The sequence below is a fragment of the Sander vitreus genome, chromosome 20 (genome assembly GCF_031162955.1).
Source record: "Sander vitreus isolate 19-12246 chromosome 20, sanVit1, whole genome shotgun sequence".
Taxonomy (NCBI): Eukaryota; Metazoa; Chordata; class Actinopteri; order Perciformes; family Percidae; genus Sander; species Sander vitreus.
This window is the reverse complement of record NC_135874.1, coordinates 644,663-661,951: the sequence shown is the minus strand read 5'-3', so window position 1 is coordinate 661,951 and position 17,289 is coordinate 644,663. Positions and strand designations below refer to the sequence as shown.

The following is a 17,289-nucleotide window of genomic DNA, read 5'->3' as shown; positions in this document are numbered from 1 at the left end:
CTCCATGCTGGAATCAAAGGTGCAGCCTACCTCCAAAATGTCCACCTCACTGGACTCCTCATTGATAATAACAACATCTGGTGTATTGGCAACCAGGTGTAAGAAAGGACTAGGGTTACTATTGCAGTGCTGAAACATGGATGGTTTTACCTGAGAATGTTTGTGTACACACACACACACACACACACACACACACACACACACACACACACACCTGTAGTCCTCAAATGTGAAGCTGTCCTTCAGGGGCAGTTTGCTTGCAGCAGGATGGGTCTGGGATGAAGGGAAGAAGGTGGTCGAATAGAAAAAGGGAGAGAGAAGAAAAAAACACAAATCAGAATGAGGAATTTCATTATGCAGGTATGCTGGAGAGGGGCTGCCTGACAGGGAAGCCTAACAAGAAGGACTAGGAGTAGACGCCACTGGGGCAGGCATGTATGTGTGTGTGGGTGGTCCGTTACTGCAGTGTGACACTCGCCCCCTCACATACATCACTGTCAACTTAATTTGTTGTGGCCAGCAGCCGTCATAAATCTGCCTCATCAATTTAGGCCTGAAACGGGGTGTGTGTTTCTGTGTGTGTGTGTGTTGGGGAGTACGAGTCTGTCAATGCCGCCGGTTTCTCCATTTAAAGCCACAGCCACCACCTACCAGAGCCATTTGCAAACGATCCTGAGCTTAAACAGGAGAGCAAGAGTGAGAGAGAGCGAGAGCGAGTGAGGAAGAGAGATGAGAGGAAGAGAGAGGAGTTCATTGGAATGCATAATGAAGAAAGGGAGGAGACAGAGGGAAACAAAATGAAAGGAGGGGGAAAAGAGTGAGAACTAAGTAAAGAGATAGAAAAGTAGAAGTAAAAAGGAAAGCAGGTTAAGAAAGAGTACAAGAGAGGTGGCAAAACCTCTTAAAAACAAGGCGTTTTTTCCTTTTTATGGTCAAAAGGGATGAGCAAAATAAATAAAAAATATTCAAAATATTTTGGAGTTTGCCAAAATGTATAATTGCCAGTGTACCAGTGTGGCTTTAGCCCAGGCTTAAATGGTTTTGGAACCCCACTCTGATGCGATTTTAGACATGGCGAAACAAGGCCTGTCATCTGTGCGCATATCACAGGAAAGTGGGGGCGCAAGAGGAGTTTCTGCAAGAAATGTGAGATTTTGCGCTGAAAATAACTCAAGATCGATGGCACTCCCCGAGACGATGCTGAACTTGCATTCGGCAGTGAAGGGGAATCTTAAAGGAAACATAACGTTGAAGTTAGCTTCCGATTTGCAGCGTCCTACTCGGCAGTTGAGGTAAAAATACATACATTGGTGAGCGAGTGATCCTCTGGTTTTTTTAACTCCTTACTGTTGTAAAAGCATGTTAAACATTTTAGATAAAGCATTAAGGATGTCTGAAACACACTTTAAGATTTGTGAAGGCTTTATTATATGACAACATCCGGTCTCAGAATATGAAAAAACTGGCCTTTTCTCGTTCATGTTTTCTAGGGATTTTATTTTTTGTTATATGAAATAGTAATAGAAAATCAAAGCATTTTTATTTTCTAAGGAAAAATACCTTTTTCAAAACCATTTCCATTTAAAATCAAACCACTTGTTTTTTGTTTGTTTTTAATACCGATTTATGAAAGAAAAATCAAATGAACAAAATATACACGGACACCTGAAAATTCTAGAGTAGTGAAAAAGATGACATGATACAAAACCAAACCATATATATATATATATATATATATATAAAAATAAATAAATTGCCAGCAATAAGTGCTTTTCTTTTATTCAGCATGGAACACTGAACAGTCAAACAGAACATTTAACACAAAAGCTAAAATTATAATAATAAAAAAACAATTCCAATTAAAAATATCAGTACTTTCCTGTAAACTGCCATTTCTGATACGCCTCAGTTCAATAGCAGCATCTACATATTGCACCTTCTACGATAAAGTTAAATAAAGTAATCTGTGATATGGAACATTGTTCCAGCATTTATCTTATAAAAAAAACAGTCAATATAATAAAAAGAGGAATAGAAAACGTTACACCAAACATTCAACTTAATATTGCACAGTCGATTAATTGCGGTCTTCACGTTTAGCTAATCGCATTCTTTCAAATTGCAATTTCGATTTGAGAACGAATTATCGTTCAGCCCTAAAGCTAACGGTAGCTCAATTGACTGGCTGACTAACGTTAAACAGGGACCAGAAATCGTCTCTGATGCCTGAAGTTCGTGGACGTATAGTAGCTAAATATATATATCCATTAAAAAAAATATGTATTTATTTATTTTTAAGATATCTTACAACATGATTGAGCTAGCAGGCAGTTTTGTGTTTATATGTGCAGTATTTATTCAGTTTGGGAAATCCTACGATCCCTAAAAGCTAACGTTAGCTTTAGTTGGCTAGTTGGCTGGCTGACTAAACAGGGACCAGAAATTGTCTCTGTTGCTGTGAGTTTGCAGACAAACTTTATCCTTTGGGAGGGAATAAAATTGAAGTCTGGGGTTTCTTTTACGAATGTTACTATGGCCAACAGCACAGCATATGCCAGGCATATTGTACTTGTGTGTTTCGTGTATCCATCTCGTACATAGATATGAGTCTTGTAGCTGTGACCGGACACAAAAATGGCGGCGACAAAGCACTGTGATGTCAGGTGGTCCCTATGAATACTTATACTATAGATTTTTTGTTGAGTTTTGTATAAGGTTGAGAACTGAAACCCGGTTCCAAATTACAATTTATTCTAAAATGACAAGAACCAGATACCGTGGAAAATAACGAATTTTGGTTATGCTTAGCAGTTCCTCGATGTTGTGCAAGTCAATACATTTTATTTTATTCAGGCACTATGGGCAAGATGAAAAGGATCTGTAAGCACACAAGTCAGCCGTGCACAATGTTCTCTGCAGGTTTTCTATTCCGCTATGATCGCCTACAGCTGTTTACTGTCAGAGTACAACCTTACTTGAGACCACCTTTTCAAATGGATTCGGGTACTGTACACAATGTTCACACTGATCAAACATACTGGACTTTTGGATCAAGTGTACTCGGGTCCAGGCTCATGTCCCCTCAGCCCGCTCTGTCTGAAAACATTTTTGTACGTTATTCGGGAGTTTGTTACGTTTGATTTACGGGATGGGGATTCCGTTGCCGCCAGAGGTTCTGCCGGATGTCCCTCATTTTTCGGCTGGATGTCCCTCACCTTCCTCTTTGTGTTGGCATTCTAAACTGCGGTTGATTTGGAAAACATCCTCCGAGCTAGAACCGACAATAGAACTGTATTTCTCGTTTTTATTGAGAAAAATTCTTGTCACACACTTAACAGCCATTTTAATTCCAAATATGTTTAACCAAAACAAGTTCCTTCCCCAGGCACCGTTGCTGCGTCTGGCGCTTAGTGCCGTCCAAGACTATTGGGATTGGTTTAAAGAAATGCAAGTAAACCAGAGCACGTTTTTTTCTATCCAGGAATGTTGTGTGGACTAACAAGACCTTCCTCCGCACAACTGTTGAGATAGATCTGGCAATGCAGGACTACTTGGGAGTAAATCACTTCTTTCACATATCTTATATGAGGTTTCCAGTTGATTGTGTGGTCCTATATCACACCCAGAAATGTAATGGCCCCTTCCCTATTTCCTACACCCCCACTTGCCCTTGCTTGGATCCTGAACTGCTCCCAACTGATAGTCACGTCGCTGCGTTCATTGTTGCTAGAGACCTAAATTAGGCTAACCTTCAGCAGGTTATGCCTGTCTCAATCAATATATTGACTGGAATAAACACTCTGGATCAATGATAAATGCCATTTAGACAGTTCTAGAGCGGAATCGCTACCTGCATTCAGTAGTAGCGACCATGCGGCCCTCTTGCTGAGGTCAAACTAAGTTAACAAACTATGGTGCATGACCCCAATTACACATCAGGTCAGGAAATGGTCAAGCCAATCAGAGGAAGCCCTACAGTCTGCACTACACATCTGGAGCACGTTCCAGGACACTACTGATGACTTCAATAGTTCAAGGAGTCTGTGGTAGATTTAATTTGTAAAACAACAAAAGCAACCATTCCCAAAACTATAGTTAAATCATTCCAAAACCAGAAACCATGGATTACCAGAATCATCCGGGATGGCATAAACACATGCACTGTAGGCCGGCAAGGAGGGCAATCCCAAAAGCATGTGGCAAGGTCAAAGAACTTTGACAGTTTACAAGCCCACCCCCTCCTCCTTGTCAAGTGCTGATGCGTCTATAGCAAGTAAGCTGAACACATTTGATGCTCCTTTGAGCCAACAAGCAAAAACAGCTGCAGCAGAGGTTAATGGATGGGTAGGTGCAGCTCTCACACCCAACTCACTTTCTGAGCATGATGTCAGGAGGGCTGTCAAGCATGTGAACACCAAGAAAGCTACATACTGACTGGTGAGAAAGACAAGGCAGAGGCTTAGACTTCACTTAGATGCCTGAGGAAATTCCGGGAACCCCTTTCAAATAGTGAGAAATTTCTACTCCTGCATTATTGACAGCGTCCTGACAGGGAACATCACTGCCTGGTAGGGAAACAGCACTGAACAGGACAGCAAGGCTCTGCAAAGAGTGGGTAATTTGGCTGAACACACAATAGACAGTGCCCTGCCCTGCCTAAAGGATACTTAGACTAGGCATTGCAAGAAAACGACTAAGAGAATCATTTTCTCCCTGTTGAGATCGGAAAGAAGGTACCTGTGCCAAAAAAGTGTTAACACTGGTGACTTTAAGGATGGAAGGATTTAACTCTGTCTGTCAGCATGCCGAACTGCATGTATTGACTCGAGCCCGAATAAAACCCTTCATTTTATTAAAATGGCTGTAAAGATTTTAAACTACAACTCAGAGTTGTTTGAATGATCGGCTTAAGGTACGGCGTAGCGTTAGCGCGAATCACGTGACCAAATCGCAGCCTTTGCGATTAGGAAATCGCGTTTTAACATATCGTGATATTATTGCAAATGCAATTAATCATTCAGCCCTAGCAGTTAGTATAAACAACATGAGTTAAAATGCAAAAGAACATTCATTGCATCTTGGAGAAAAACTTACGACTGGGTTGAGTGTGTAGTTGGGGTTTTGAGAGAAAGACGGCGGCTGCACTGTTTAGGCTAGTCGTTTAGGAACCGATAAGCAGAACCGTTTTTTTGTTTTGTTTTAATGATTCCTTTGGAAGTGGAATTTTGGGAGTTCTCAATACCCTACTCACATTTTGCTTTATGATGAATCATGCACAAGTTCAAGGAGCTGATAGGATAACATTTAAGTAGTGTAGTGACAAGCTTATTTTTACATTGTAAAATGCCCTGTCTAGTACGTTCTTGGTCGCAAAAAACCTTGGCAGTACTTAATGTACAGTATCAGTCAACAATTAAAACGTTTCCTATGAAGACACATTCTATAATTTTACAGCTGTGTTTTACTACTATACATACAGTATCATTAACTGCTTCAACAGTAGCCTTTACCTATGGGTGTCCACAGCAGGGTTTTTAGAGTGCTTAGCTGCAAATGATAATAGCTGGTCCACCTTAAAAAGGTCAACCTACCTTAAGTTAGTGGGCCTGTGCTAAAGTTGTCGATAGCTCCGTGGCTAACGTCCTTTCCTTTCATTTAAGGATAATACACCCTCTGAGTCCAATAAACATCTTTCATTTATTTTCCATTTTGATTGTTGTTTATCTCATCTTGAGTTTTTTGGGAGAGCGGAGTGTGAGAGGGGAGTCACTAACAAAATGTGAAACCATCAAAAGATCTGGCCTAAACATCATGGAAGGGGCAACATTTTTCAACTATTCAACCTAATCCCTAACCCACTTCTGGAAAATGAGAGAGATGGCATTAAGTTTGGAATGAATACAGATGTCAAACTTACAGAAGCATATTGTTGCCACGCCAGAAGAAGGGATCAGTATTATAATGATTTAATTAATTAAATATTATTATTATATTAATTCTTTTTATATATTAAATATATTATTATTATTTTAAATGCTACATTGTTTGTCCGCATTGCAACCGGTCATATTAGGAGGCAACGTGGCCTAGTGTTCTTTGATTAATTTAGAATGCAGTTAACAGTCATCATTTTGTTTTAATTTAAACTCAACTCCTGGCATTTCTCCTGACGTTTCTCACCTATTTGGAAAAGGAAAATAACGGGAGTAACAGGCGAACCACCTCAATGCGCCCCTGCTTTACAATACTAACCAAATGCCTAAATGAGAATGTATGCTCTATTTATAACATTTACTCTGTTATATCATTATCTTGGTTCGATCGTCGTTCCATGTTTAGTATATGTAGTAGCGAAGTAAAACATTTCGGGTGCTACCGTATATAATAGTAGGCTATAGATCTGATAGAAAACTGAGGATGTACTTCAGCAATGGCGCTGGGTCACATCCACATAGACGTCACTGCACTGTCGTTGTAGATTGATCTCTGACACATTTAGAAAGACAACACCTGATCGGTAAACACACTCACCCCACTGCATACTGGGAATAACAAAGAAGCCAGGTAGTGTATTTTCTGGTAGAAAACTTAAATGATAACACTAAAGACCTGAAATACAGGTGATAACGTGCTACCCATATGGTAATGTACTGTAGGTTGGGAAGTGTTTACATGCAAGAACACATCTCTGTGTTTGGGGACATGTCAGTAGTGGTTTTGCCTGTCTGTATACATCAGCATGTATCAGTCTGTGTGGCTGATCATACATCCAACACACTGGACAGACAGAGGACAGGGAGGTGGAGATGGGGGGTAGAAATAGAGAGCGAGAAGGGCTTTTGAGGAAGGTACATTCAGGTCAATTCAATTCAAAGCCAATGTGACAGGCTAAATTTCCAGCCCGGTCATCTGAGGAGGAGGGAGGTGGGGGCAGAGCGAGGGGCTCTATGAGGAGGTGAGAGAGTAAGTGTGTGTGTGTGTGTGTGTGTGTGTGTGTGTGTGTGTGTGTGTAAGAAGATGTATCAAAGATGAACCTACTTTAGATGAAACCATGGCCACTTAATAATTTTTAGAACACTCAGAACCACTTTACAGTGTTATAAAAGGAAATAAATCCACACACAAAAAAATCCACACACACAATCAAACATTAAAAAGCAGTTCTAAAAATGTGAGTTTTGCCTTTTGATTTAAACATGGACAGATTTTTGCAGTAGCGGATGGGTTTTTGGGAAGAGAGGGAGGGGCTCTGTCACCCCAGGTCTGGCGCTTGTTCCTGAGTGGAGGAGACAGGAGGTTGGCATCAAATGAGAGGAGGCTGTGGGAACAAGTGTGGGGTTGGAGCAGGTCGTGACATAGGACGGTGTCTGGTTATGGAAAGCTTGTTGAGTGAGTAGAAGGACTATACATTTTGCGAGTAGTTTTGGTGAAGGATTTGGGAACGATGATAATCATGTCTGATTTCACAGTTAAGTTTAAGGAAGTTGGTGTGCATCGATGATTTAATTTCACTGAGGCAGTTGGTCAGAGTGGAGTGAATTGCAGTGGTGATGGATATGGTGAAAATGTAGAGCTGGACATCATCAGCATAGCAGTGGAAGCGGAAACCATGACGGCATATGATATTACCAAAGGGGAGCATGTAGAGGATGAAAAAGGACACGAAGCAACGAAACCTGGGGGATGTCTCGGGACAGAGGAGTGGGGGAGGAGGTGCAGTTGTTGAATTGTTGATATGAACTTAGCCATTAGAGGCCATGACAGTGTGAGCGTTTTACTCGTATTTGCGACTAGATGTATGGTAACTGTAAAATGGATTTAGGAGTGCGACTAACGCTATCCCCGTTAACTAAACAAGCGGCAGAGGCGATGTCTCTCTGCTGCACCCTGTACATAAAAACCGCATACAAATGATCCGCGGTAAAAAACCCTCTGCCCTGGCTGTGCCATTGTTTTCCTATGGCACAGCCAGATTTGCTCAGATTTGGCGTTGAGCGCTCCAATCACATGCATGCCGAACTGTGGTGGAGGTCTGTTACACAACTCAATTCAACATCACTGACAATTTTCTGATCAATAGAAAATGTATTACAAAATAGAAAACATTAAACCTGACAACGGTTTGTATTCATAATGCGATTGTATCACTGTACAAATTAGCTACAAGTATCACTGTACGCAAACAGTAATAGCAGTTACCCATGTGGGCTAAGTCACTCTAAAGCTGACTGGATTGAATTCTCCAGGGCTCTGTCTAGATTCAGTGAGACACTTGAAAAACTTCCTCTAAAACACCTCAATATTTTTGTGCTGCGCATAGAGGCTGCATAAGTGAAGTAAACACACTGCCATGGCATCTGTGTAAAGGATGAACTCTGTAAAGTATTTTTTTTTTTTGAGAATATCAATGCATTCCTGCAACAGTTATTCAGATTATTAAGATCTGAGGTGGAGTACTGCGGCTGCATGGTTCGAGGGGGAGAGCTAGCACAAATCTAGCATTAGGTTGTGACTAGGACTACAACAAGAAAATGAGCAGCATTCAGACAATGTGTCACAGAGTCTCCACAGTATCCAGACAATGTGGATTAACACTACAATCAACATCACTAACCTTTTAAACCAAGAGTAATGGGTCAGTAACTAAAGCTCCTCCACCTCTTTATGTCATGACATTAAATCATTTAGAACACAACACTGCCACCTAGTGGAGTCTACTGAAATGGCATGATTTTCAAAAAGGGAGCAACCAAAGCATTGGTCTTTAGTTAGCCCTTGTATGTAAGAAATAATGAGATATATATATATATATATACTAATTGAAAAGGGCAATAAAATAATCAAACACACTATCAGAGATATCCCTTTAAATTTGTGTTTAAAAGAAAAGATTCAGCCAAATAGAGATATCATATCTATCTTACCTTGCAAAACAGTCATTCCACTGTCTGTTCATCATCTAATTAAAACAAACACCTGACAAATATGATGAATTATTCCAGGCTTCTTTGATATGAGAGGACTTTAGAGGACTGTGGTGAGTTCTGATCAAAGCTGAGCTGTCATTTCACCATGCATCAGATTATTAATGGGACATTAGCATATTTTGAGATTACTATACCACTATCTGTTGTCTGGGCCTGGTAACCAATATGTCATACACTACTATACTCACTATATACTACTGTCTTTATATCTGATTCCATTAGTTGGCACATTACACTGGACTAAAAACTCAGATCTTTAGAAAAGTTGACAAACCATAAAAGTGGTTTAGTTTTTGGAAACTGAGCAACACCTTAAAGCGTAACTCTCGCCAAAATGCAACCTAGGGTCTTTTTGTGAATGTACCCGAGTCAAACTTTAGTTTAAAAGCATATTTAGGACAGAAGCGCCACTTTTAAGATCCGTATTCTCCTTTTAAAATGGGAGTGCTAGGGACACTTTTATGCTAGCCTCAAAATATCTATTTTTAAACCACTAAGAAGGCTCGACACAACATGAAACTTTGCTCCAAGTATCACCAGGGGCTCTACACATACTACGAACTACACCGGTGCACAAGGGATATACTAAATCTGTGGCTACTTGTTTTGATATCGACTCGTTTTGACTGCCGAGGTGGTAGCAGACAAGCAACAAGACCTACAGTAAGTAAGTAACTAAGTGTCCAAGTATCACCAGGGACTCTACACATGAACTCGAGCATTGAGAACACTGTTTGTGTACACAGAGTTTACTAAAAAGAAGGTTTTGAACAACTCACTCTAGCTGTTGGTTTTCCGGTCTCCGTCTATCGAGCCAGTCAAAAATAGTCGAGGGAGGAGAGTAAAGATGGAAAGCTTCTAAAGCTTAGTTCCATATAAATGCACGGATAATTTGTTGTTTTGTCGTTAGTGAAACAAAATATTGACCTTGTAGTTCAAAAAGGAGCCTCATATAAAAATGACATTTCCTCCTATTCGTATTCGATCGCCTATTTTTGACTGAGAAAATGGCGGATAGTGTAAACAACAACTGCTACAGTGAGTTGTTAAAACCTTTTTTTAGTAAACTCTGTGTACACAAACAATGTTGTCAATGCTCGAGTTCATGTGTAGAGACCCTGGTGATACTTGGAGCAAAGTCTCATGTTGTGTCGAGCCTTCTTAGTGTTTTAAAAATAGCTATTTTGAGGCTAGCATAAAAGTGTCCCTATTATTCCCATTCAAAAGGCCATTTGACTGAAAAACGAGAATACGGTAAATCTTAAAAGTGGCGCTTCTGTCCTAAATATGCTTTTAAACTAAAGTTTGACTCGGGTACATTCACAAAAAGACCCTAGGTTGCATTTTGGCGAGAGTTACGCTTTAAGGTGTCACTTTTCTGGCCCAATGCCTCCCCCTCCAGGTCATTTAATAGATATTTTTCATGGAAGATACTCTGACAAGTAACAAAAGGAAAAGCAGGTGTAAATACTAATACTAATAATGCCTGGTTTCAATTTAGCCGTTTAGTTTCATGGTCCTGGTATTGTGCATGTGGCTTACTGTCACACTGTAAGTTTGGTTTGAACAGAACAGAGCCATTGTTAATGTTAATAGTAACACCTGTAATTTTCCTATTATGACAAGTCAAAATGCCTGTTAAAAAAAGGCCTGTAATAGAAAAGAGGAAAGTCAGATGCCCCCTTAAAGTAACCTCGTCGATGCTAATGTGGCTCATCGTGACTCAACAGAGTTTAGCAAATAGACTGTAGTATTGTGTGGGTAACTGCAGTAATAAACTTTATAGAAAGACTTCAGGTGCACTGAAACCTTAATTTCCTCATAATTTTACAATCCAAAATGCTTTGGTTCAGTTAACAAGCCAATTCTAAAATCCATCTCTATTTCTTGTTTCCTTTTCAGTTATCTTATATTTTACATCATCCCAGTTCACTAAGCTTATACATCAAGTGTTTTTAGTCTTTCATTGAGGCCGTAACATCACCATAACTTACCTTTTTAATGTATGTTGGTAGTAAAAGTGAACTAACTGAAGTTGTCATTATTGTTTTCAGTAAATGTGTGTCCAAGTGTTTGGTGTGGGTTCAGTGAGTGGTAGCAGGTTGCCATATTTAGCTGTGTTGGATTTGTAATAATGTTGCCAAGACATGCTCACGCCTCCTAACCCAGCAGAGTAACTGCAGCATGTTCTGGGATCCTGGTGGTTTGAAATCATTAAATTAAATAAGGGACAAATTGGACAAAGAGCAAAAAGTGTTGAAAGTATAGCCTTGCTTCTAGGAAGTGGTTCCTGAATGTTGGTTGGAATTAACCAACATTACACCAAATCCTGCATAATAAAAGTTATAAAATATCAACAGTAAAACATATACATTTTCTGGTATGGCATAAGCTTATTCATTGTTGATTTCATTAACCCTGTGCACCCACACAGCTGTTTCCACTTATTTTGGCTAGTGGCGCTGGCAGGATTCAATTTCATAGAGCGCAGAAGAACTGCCGCAGCTCTCATACAGTAGCTCATATTTGCAGAAAAGTCATGCAGAAGGCCAATTACACCACACAGCCAGCCGCACACATAGAAACACACACTGCAGTGTTTCCACTATAATTGTACAGGCCTGGTGGGCCACCAGGCCAACGGGACCCCCGCCAGACCAAAACAAATAATAATAATAATAATAATAATAATAATAATAATACCATAAATAATGTTAAACATGCATTCATCCGGAAATTATACATTTCAAGCCATCTCTCAGCTGCCACTGCCCGCTAAGCAACGGCTCACACTTCAGTGGCAATCATTTTTCGGAAGCATTAAATTAGCAAAAGACATAGGTAATATTCATCCAATCGCCCTGGAAAAGTGACGTGATGAGCGTAGGATATAGTTATAGACTGTACATACATATCATACGCTCACAGAAAATTGTTGATGTTAGCTAACGTGACAACAAAATACTGTATATTAATTTTTTCTCCAAAGCTCCGCAGCCAGCAAACGTACAGATGGGGAAGAAGGGAGAGAGACAGAAGTGGGACAAATGTAGGGAGTAGTATGAAAGGGCAAAAATCTGCGTAGGGACGTTGGTCGGGGTGGTGGCACTTTTACACAGGAGAACGGGGCTCGCGTCCCGCGTGTGAGGTTTCCTTCGTTTTCTGCATGTGTTGTTTCCTTTCCTTGATTTGTAGAGTCACAGCGTGTACAAAAAACAACGTAACATGAGACACAGCCATCTTCTAACCGTAAACAAACCGGGAACTATATTCTCAGAAAGGCTTGCTGCAAAGCAAATCACTCCGCCCAAGTAGCGGAAGTAGCAGAGCTTCGCCTTTCTGAGAATATAGATCCCAGTTTGTTGTGCTAGGCTAAGCTACCGGTGGAACCGTCAGACAGCGTTACAACACGCACGGACACGAGGAGGGTATGTAGCGACTTGTCTTACTCTGGGGGTTACGGTAAATAAGCTAAAGTCCCAATAAGTCGGCGTGTTCCTTTAAGCCAATTTGCCACGCTCAAGCCCGAGACCCCCATCAGATGTAAAATCAACTGACGATGTTGGTGTTCGAGCCCTAATAATCCTATCACTTCTGATTGGGCCTCCGCTGACCGACATCGACGGTGCTCGGGCCCGAATAAAAACCACTGATGGTGAGTTGAGATGATGAGATGGTGTGTCCAAACCTTTTACTGGTACTGTATATGCACAGTATGTATGTGTCTGTGTTCAGTGAATCTGCCCACCTGTAGCAGTTTGTAGAAGTAAGCATACTGGCGTGCAGTGTTTTTGTACTGGCTCAGGACATCCTGCACTGCCTGTGTGCCCAGCAGCACCTGCACCTCATCCTGCTGGTAGAAAAGTGGTGTGTCGTACTCCTGAGGAAGACTGCGGATGTATGGCAGCCAGAATGAAGCAGGGTTGGCCCGCTCACACAGCAGGTGGAAGGCTAGTGTCACATTGCCCATGGCCTGTAGAATCCTGTCCTGGCTGTACAGAGGACCTGAGACATAGAGGTTACAATCACTTACAGGATACAAGGATGTAAACTCATCACGGGTAAAAAAGGTGACAAGATGCTCCCCCTCCCAGGAAGATTTTTTCAATATCAGCAGTAAAATGTGGATTAACTGTCGATTTTAGCATAAGGGTATAGGGAAAAACTCACCCTAGAACAAATGTTATTACTTCTACAAAAGTAAGTAATCAGTTAAAAAAAACAAAAAAAAACAGTCAAGCGAGTGCAAAGCTTGGTTCCAAATTATCACAAACGTTGCCACCCATCTTGCATTTACTCACACAATTTAATAAAATGATCAAGTAGCCTAAGTCCACTGAAATTTGAGACTATTCAAACTGTTAGGGGGAGTTTAAAAAGTAATTTTCATGACCTTTAAATGAATGTAGTACTAGCAAAGTAGAGCAAAGCTGTATCGCTTGTGTGCTATTTCGTGCGACATATAGGCGCGTTACTTTGTTACAGACCGAGCGAAACTCTTGAGATATGTACGGATCACTTAGAGGACCTATTTTGGATTCAAAACCGCAAATTTCCTGAAAATGAAAATGTTGTCTTACTGCAGTCATATAGGTTGAAATGTGCACACACTGAAAATAAGATATGTTCTACTAATCTCACAGAACATCAGTGGTAGAAGAGATTAGACATGCAACAACCTCCTAGGTATTGATTTGGTGATTTCGTTTCCACCTTTTTTCACAGGTGTAACATTGCCAAAATTAGGAACATCCTCTCTCAAAACGATGCAGAAAAACTAGTCCATGTATTTGTAACTTCAAGCCTGGACTATTGTAATTCCTTACTATCAGGTTGCTCGAACAAGTCCCTTACGACTCTCCAGCTGATCCAGAATGCTGCAGCGCGTGTACTGACAAGAACTAAGAAAAGAGATCATATTTCTCCTGTATTAACTTCTCTACATTGGCTTTGAAGGATTGAATTTCAAATACTTCTCCTGACCTACAAAGCTCAGCAAATGGTCAGGCACCATCATATCTTAAAAAGCTCATACTGTAGTACCCTATTGCCACACTAGAGCACTGCGCTCTCAGAATGCAGGGTTACTTGTGGTTCTCAGAGTCTCCAAAAGTAGATTGGGAGCCAGAGCCTTCAGCTATCAGGCTCCTCTCCTGTGGAACCAGCTCCCAGTCTGGGTTCAGGAGGCAGACACCGTCTCCACATTTAAGAGTAAACTTAAAACTCTCCTCTTTGATAAAGCTTATAGCTAGGGAGTGAGGAGTGGCAGAGTACACCTAGAGCGGCAGAGGAAGGTGTGTAGCTGCAGACACAGCACCCCCTCCTTAACTCTGCTTCTCTTCGTTGTCGGATTCATCATTCACCAACCTTTGTAGGCTGGCTCAGGTTTGCCTTGGACCAGCTCTTAGTTATGCTGCTATAGTTTTAGACTGCCGGGGGACTTCCTTACTGAGACATACTGAGCTCCTCTCTCTTTCTATCTGTGTGCATTCATGTCCCAGTACTCCCAGTACTCATCCAAGTAAGAGCTACACCACAGAATTAAACATACCCGCCACCGAGTTTAAAGCCAGCCTCGGCTGGTGCAGGTGAATGATGTGCCGTGAGGGGCTGTGTTTGCGGCGAAGGACAAGTCTCGCTCAGCACTTGCCCTCAGAGTTGACCAAACAACAAACAATATTTGGTCTTCACAAAGTCTTTTTCCAAAAATGAGTTTGGAAAAAGAAGGGGTCGTCTTATAATCAGGATCGTCTTAAGTTCGCGCCAATACGGTCCTTACCTAGTACAGAGTTCTGGGCCGATTCCACAGTCATTAGCATCTTCCTGGGAATCCACAGGAATAGTTCCTCTGCCTACACACACACACACACACACACACACACACACACACAAGATTTGCGTTGAGCGGAAATCGTTTTAGAATGTTGCATGAAAAAGTTGCAGCGGTCTGAACTGGCCAGTCTCAGCTCGACTCAAGCTAGCTGATGGCCGACTCAGTTTGTCACTAGAGGCTGACTTTAGAATGCAAGGGACGTCACCTGTTTCAACAGCCAACATAAAGTCGGAGGTAAGAACAGAAATCATAGAGTCGTCGTTATGAAGATGACACACCATCTCGTCTAGTCGCGTTGGTGTGAACTGGCAGGTTTTAAAACGTTGCAGACAAGGGCGTTGCACGTTCCACGTAGAAGAAGTTTCAACTTGTCTCGCTGTGAATCTTTGGTCTGACCTGGGCTATACTCAACATAATCTCACTAACATGCTTAGCCTCTGTCAATATGTTACAACAGGTGGCAGGAGCTCCATTCTTGTGTACTGGGGAGACAAACTATTCTTGCTTTAAGTAAACATTTTATGTTGATTCTGTATTTGCACTGGGAGTCAATAGAGTGGTTTAAGTACCATACTAGAGAAACTTCAATAATAAAAATGACTACCACTGGTTTGAGCTTACCTTGATGTCTCTGGTGGCTCGCAGGCCGTAGCCCTCTGTTCCAAAGTTGGCCACTGTGAAGCTATCACAGGAAGCTCCGTTTTCTTGAGCCCAGGACATCAAGTCTGGGAAGTAGTCCTCTCTGCTGCCCTCAAACACTATTGACATACCTGAACACACACAGACACACACACACACACACACACACATGCATTTAGTACTGTGGAATTAATTTTTTTTAAATTATTCATCTGAAAAGGTAAAAATATTGTGTGTATGCACACGTACTCACCCTTCTGTTTTTTGCAGATCTTCTCCACTAAGCCTCTGATCTGGACGTACTCCTCCCACTCTTTACCAGCAGAGGGTGCTGCACTGCTGCATTCTGGGGAAATACATGCTGACCATAAACACCTCAACTTTATCACTTTAAATTAACCGTACAGAAACACACACCTTAACCATGACATGTTAACCTGAAAATAACATACAAAACATATCTAAACCATGACACCATAAAGAGCAACAAGTACTTATCAGGAATGTGTAACGGCCTTAAGAGCCAGATTGTTGTTATTGTTGTCATGGTGGTTTTGGCCTACTTAAAATCCATAAAGAATTACTTCAAAATGTGGTTAAAGGTAAGATAACTGGTTGTGACGTTTCATATGGTTGAATTACTTTTCTGCGACTGAACGCCGGACGGATGGAGATGGACCCACTTCTATCACAATGTACTTTTTGTCGTCTTGCTTAATGTCTTTTTTGTCACAATGTTATGTATTCATTCCCTTTTCTTTTCTCCTCCCTTCTCCAGCTGCATTGATAAGCCCAGCATATTTCCTTGGATTAGGACGGCACCAAGATCTTGGTTGCAGCTGTCGCCGTGGTCCTGCTGCACTCCCTGCTACACCCTGCTACGCTCTGCAGTGCCCTGCAGTGCCTTGCAGTGTCCTGCTACGTCCTGCTACGTCCTGCTATGCTCTGCCGTGCCACGCTACATCCTGTAACGCCCTGCAGTGCCCTGCTATGACATGAACTACTACGACTACCATGTGTAGTCACTGTTCCATTATCTTTATTGCGACTATAATTGCCACTGTTTATCACACCCCCAACTGGCACCGTCAGACACCGCCTACCAAGAGCCTGGGTCTGTCCCAGGTTTCTTCCTAAAAGGGAGTTTTTCCTCACCACATTGCTTGCTCTTGGGGGAATTACTGGAATTGTTGGGTCTTTGTATATTATAGTGTGGTCTAGACCTACTCTATCTGTAAAGTGTCTCAAGATAACTCTTGTTATGATTTGATACTATAAATAAAATGTAATTCAATTGAAATTGAATAAGAATATGTTAAGGCTAGAACATTATGCTTCTCTTTCATCCATGATTTAATCATGTCTATATCCCTAGTAATCAAATGGAATAAAGATTAAATAAAAAAAATGGCTCTGGGCAATAATAACTTCACTTCTTGGACTGTTAACAGAATAAGCTGAAAGAGTATAAAATCCTGATGCAGCTAAGGTCTCCCGTTTGTGATGTCGCAATGATTCAAGAGACACACTTGAATGAGGCTGAATCTCTTAAAACTGAAATGAAGATGGGTGGGAAACGTTTACAATCGAGAGTTGTACTGGTGGCTGAGAGCGTGAGACAAAACATAGGCAGGAGGGAAAGAATGGCACCTGTGTGTATAAAACTAAGCAGCGCACGCACAGAGCAACCACAAACTCTGCTACTGAAGTTGATTGCTGCTTGCCCGAATGGACGACGAGGGACCTGACATGGAGGCTCGGAGTCAGCTCTGGCCAGCAGTGGAGACGGCAACGCAAGAGGGAAAGAAGGCATACTTCAGCAAGAGCTTT

At 41.4% G+C, this 17,289-nt stretch overlaps 1 protein-coding gene across 1 annotated transcript in view; it reads right to left on the bottom strand.

The window, feature by feature from the left end:
* Nucleotides 1-17,289, bottom strand: part of setd3 (SET domain containing 3, actin histidine methyltransferase) — a 50,923-nt gene that overhangs the window by 20,906 nt on the left and 12,728 nt on the right. Inside the window, exons 3-7 of the mRNA XM_078276804.1 lie at nucleotides 15,713-15,805; nucleotides 15,442-15,590; nucleotides 14,767-14,839; nucleotides 12,736-12,992; nucleotides 215-273 (exon numbers count right to left, since the gene is read on the bottom strand). Of these exons, the coding sequence (XP_078132930.1) occupies nucleotides 215-273; nucleotides 12,736-12,992; nucleotides 14,767-14,839; nucleotides 15,442-15,590; nucleotides 15,713-15,805 (631 nt within the window). The remainder of the gene's footprint in view (nucleotides 1-214; nucleotides 274-12,735; nucleotides 12,993-14,766; nucleotides 14,840-15,441; nucleotides 15,591-15,712; nucleotides 15,806-17,289) is intronic.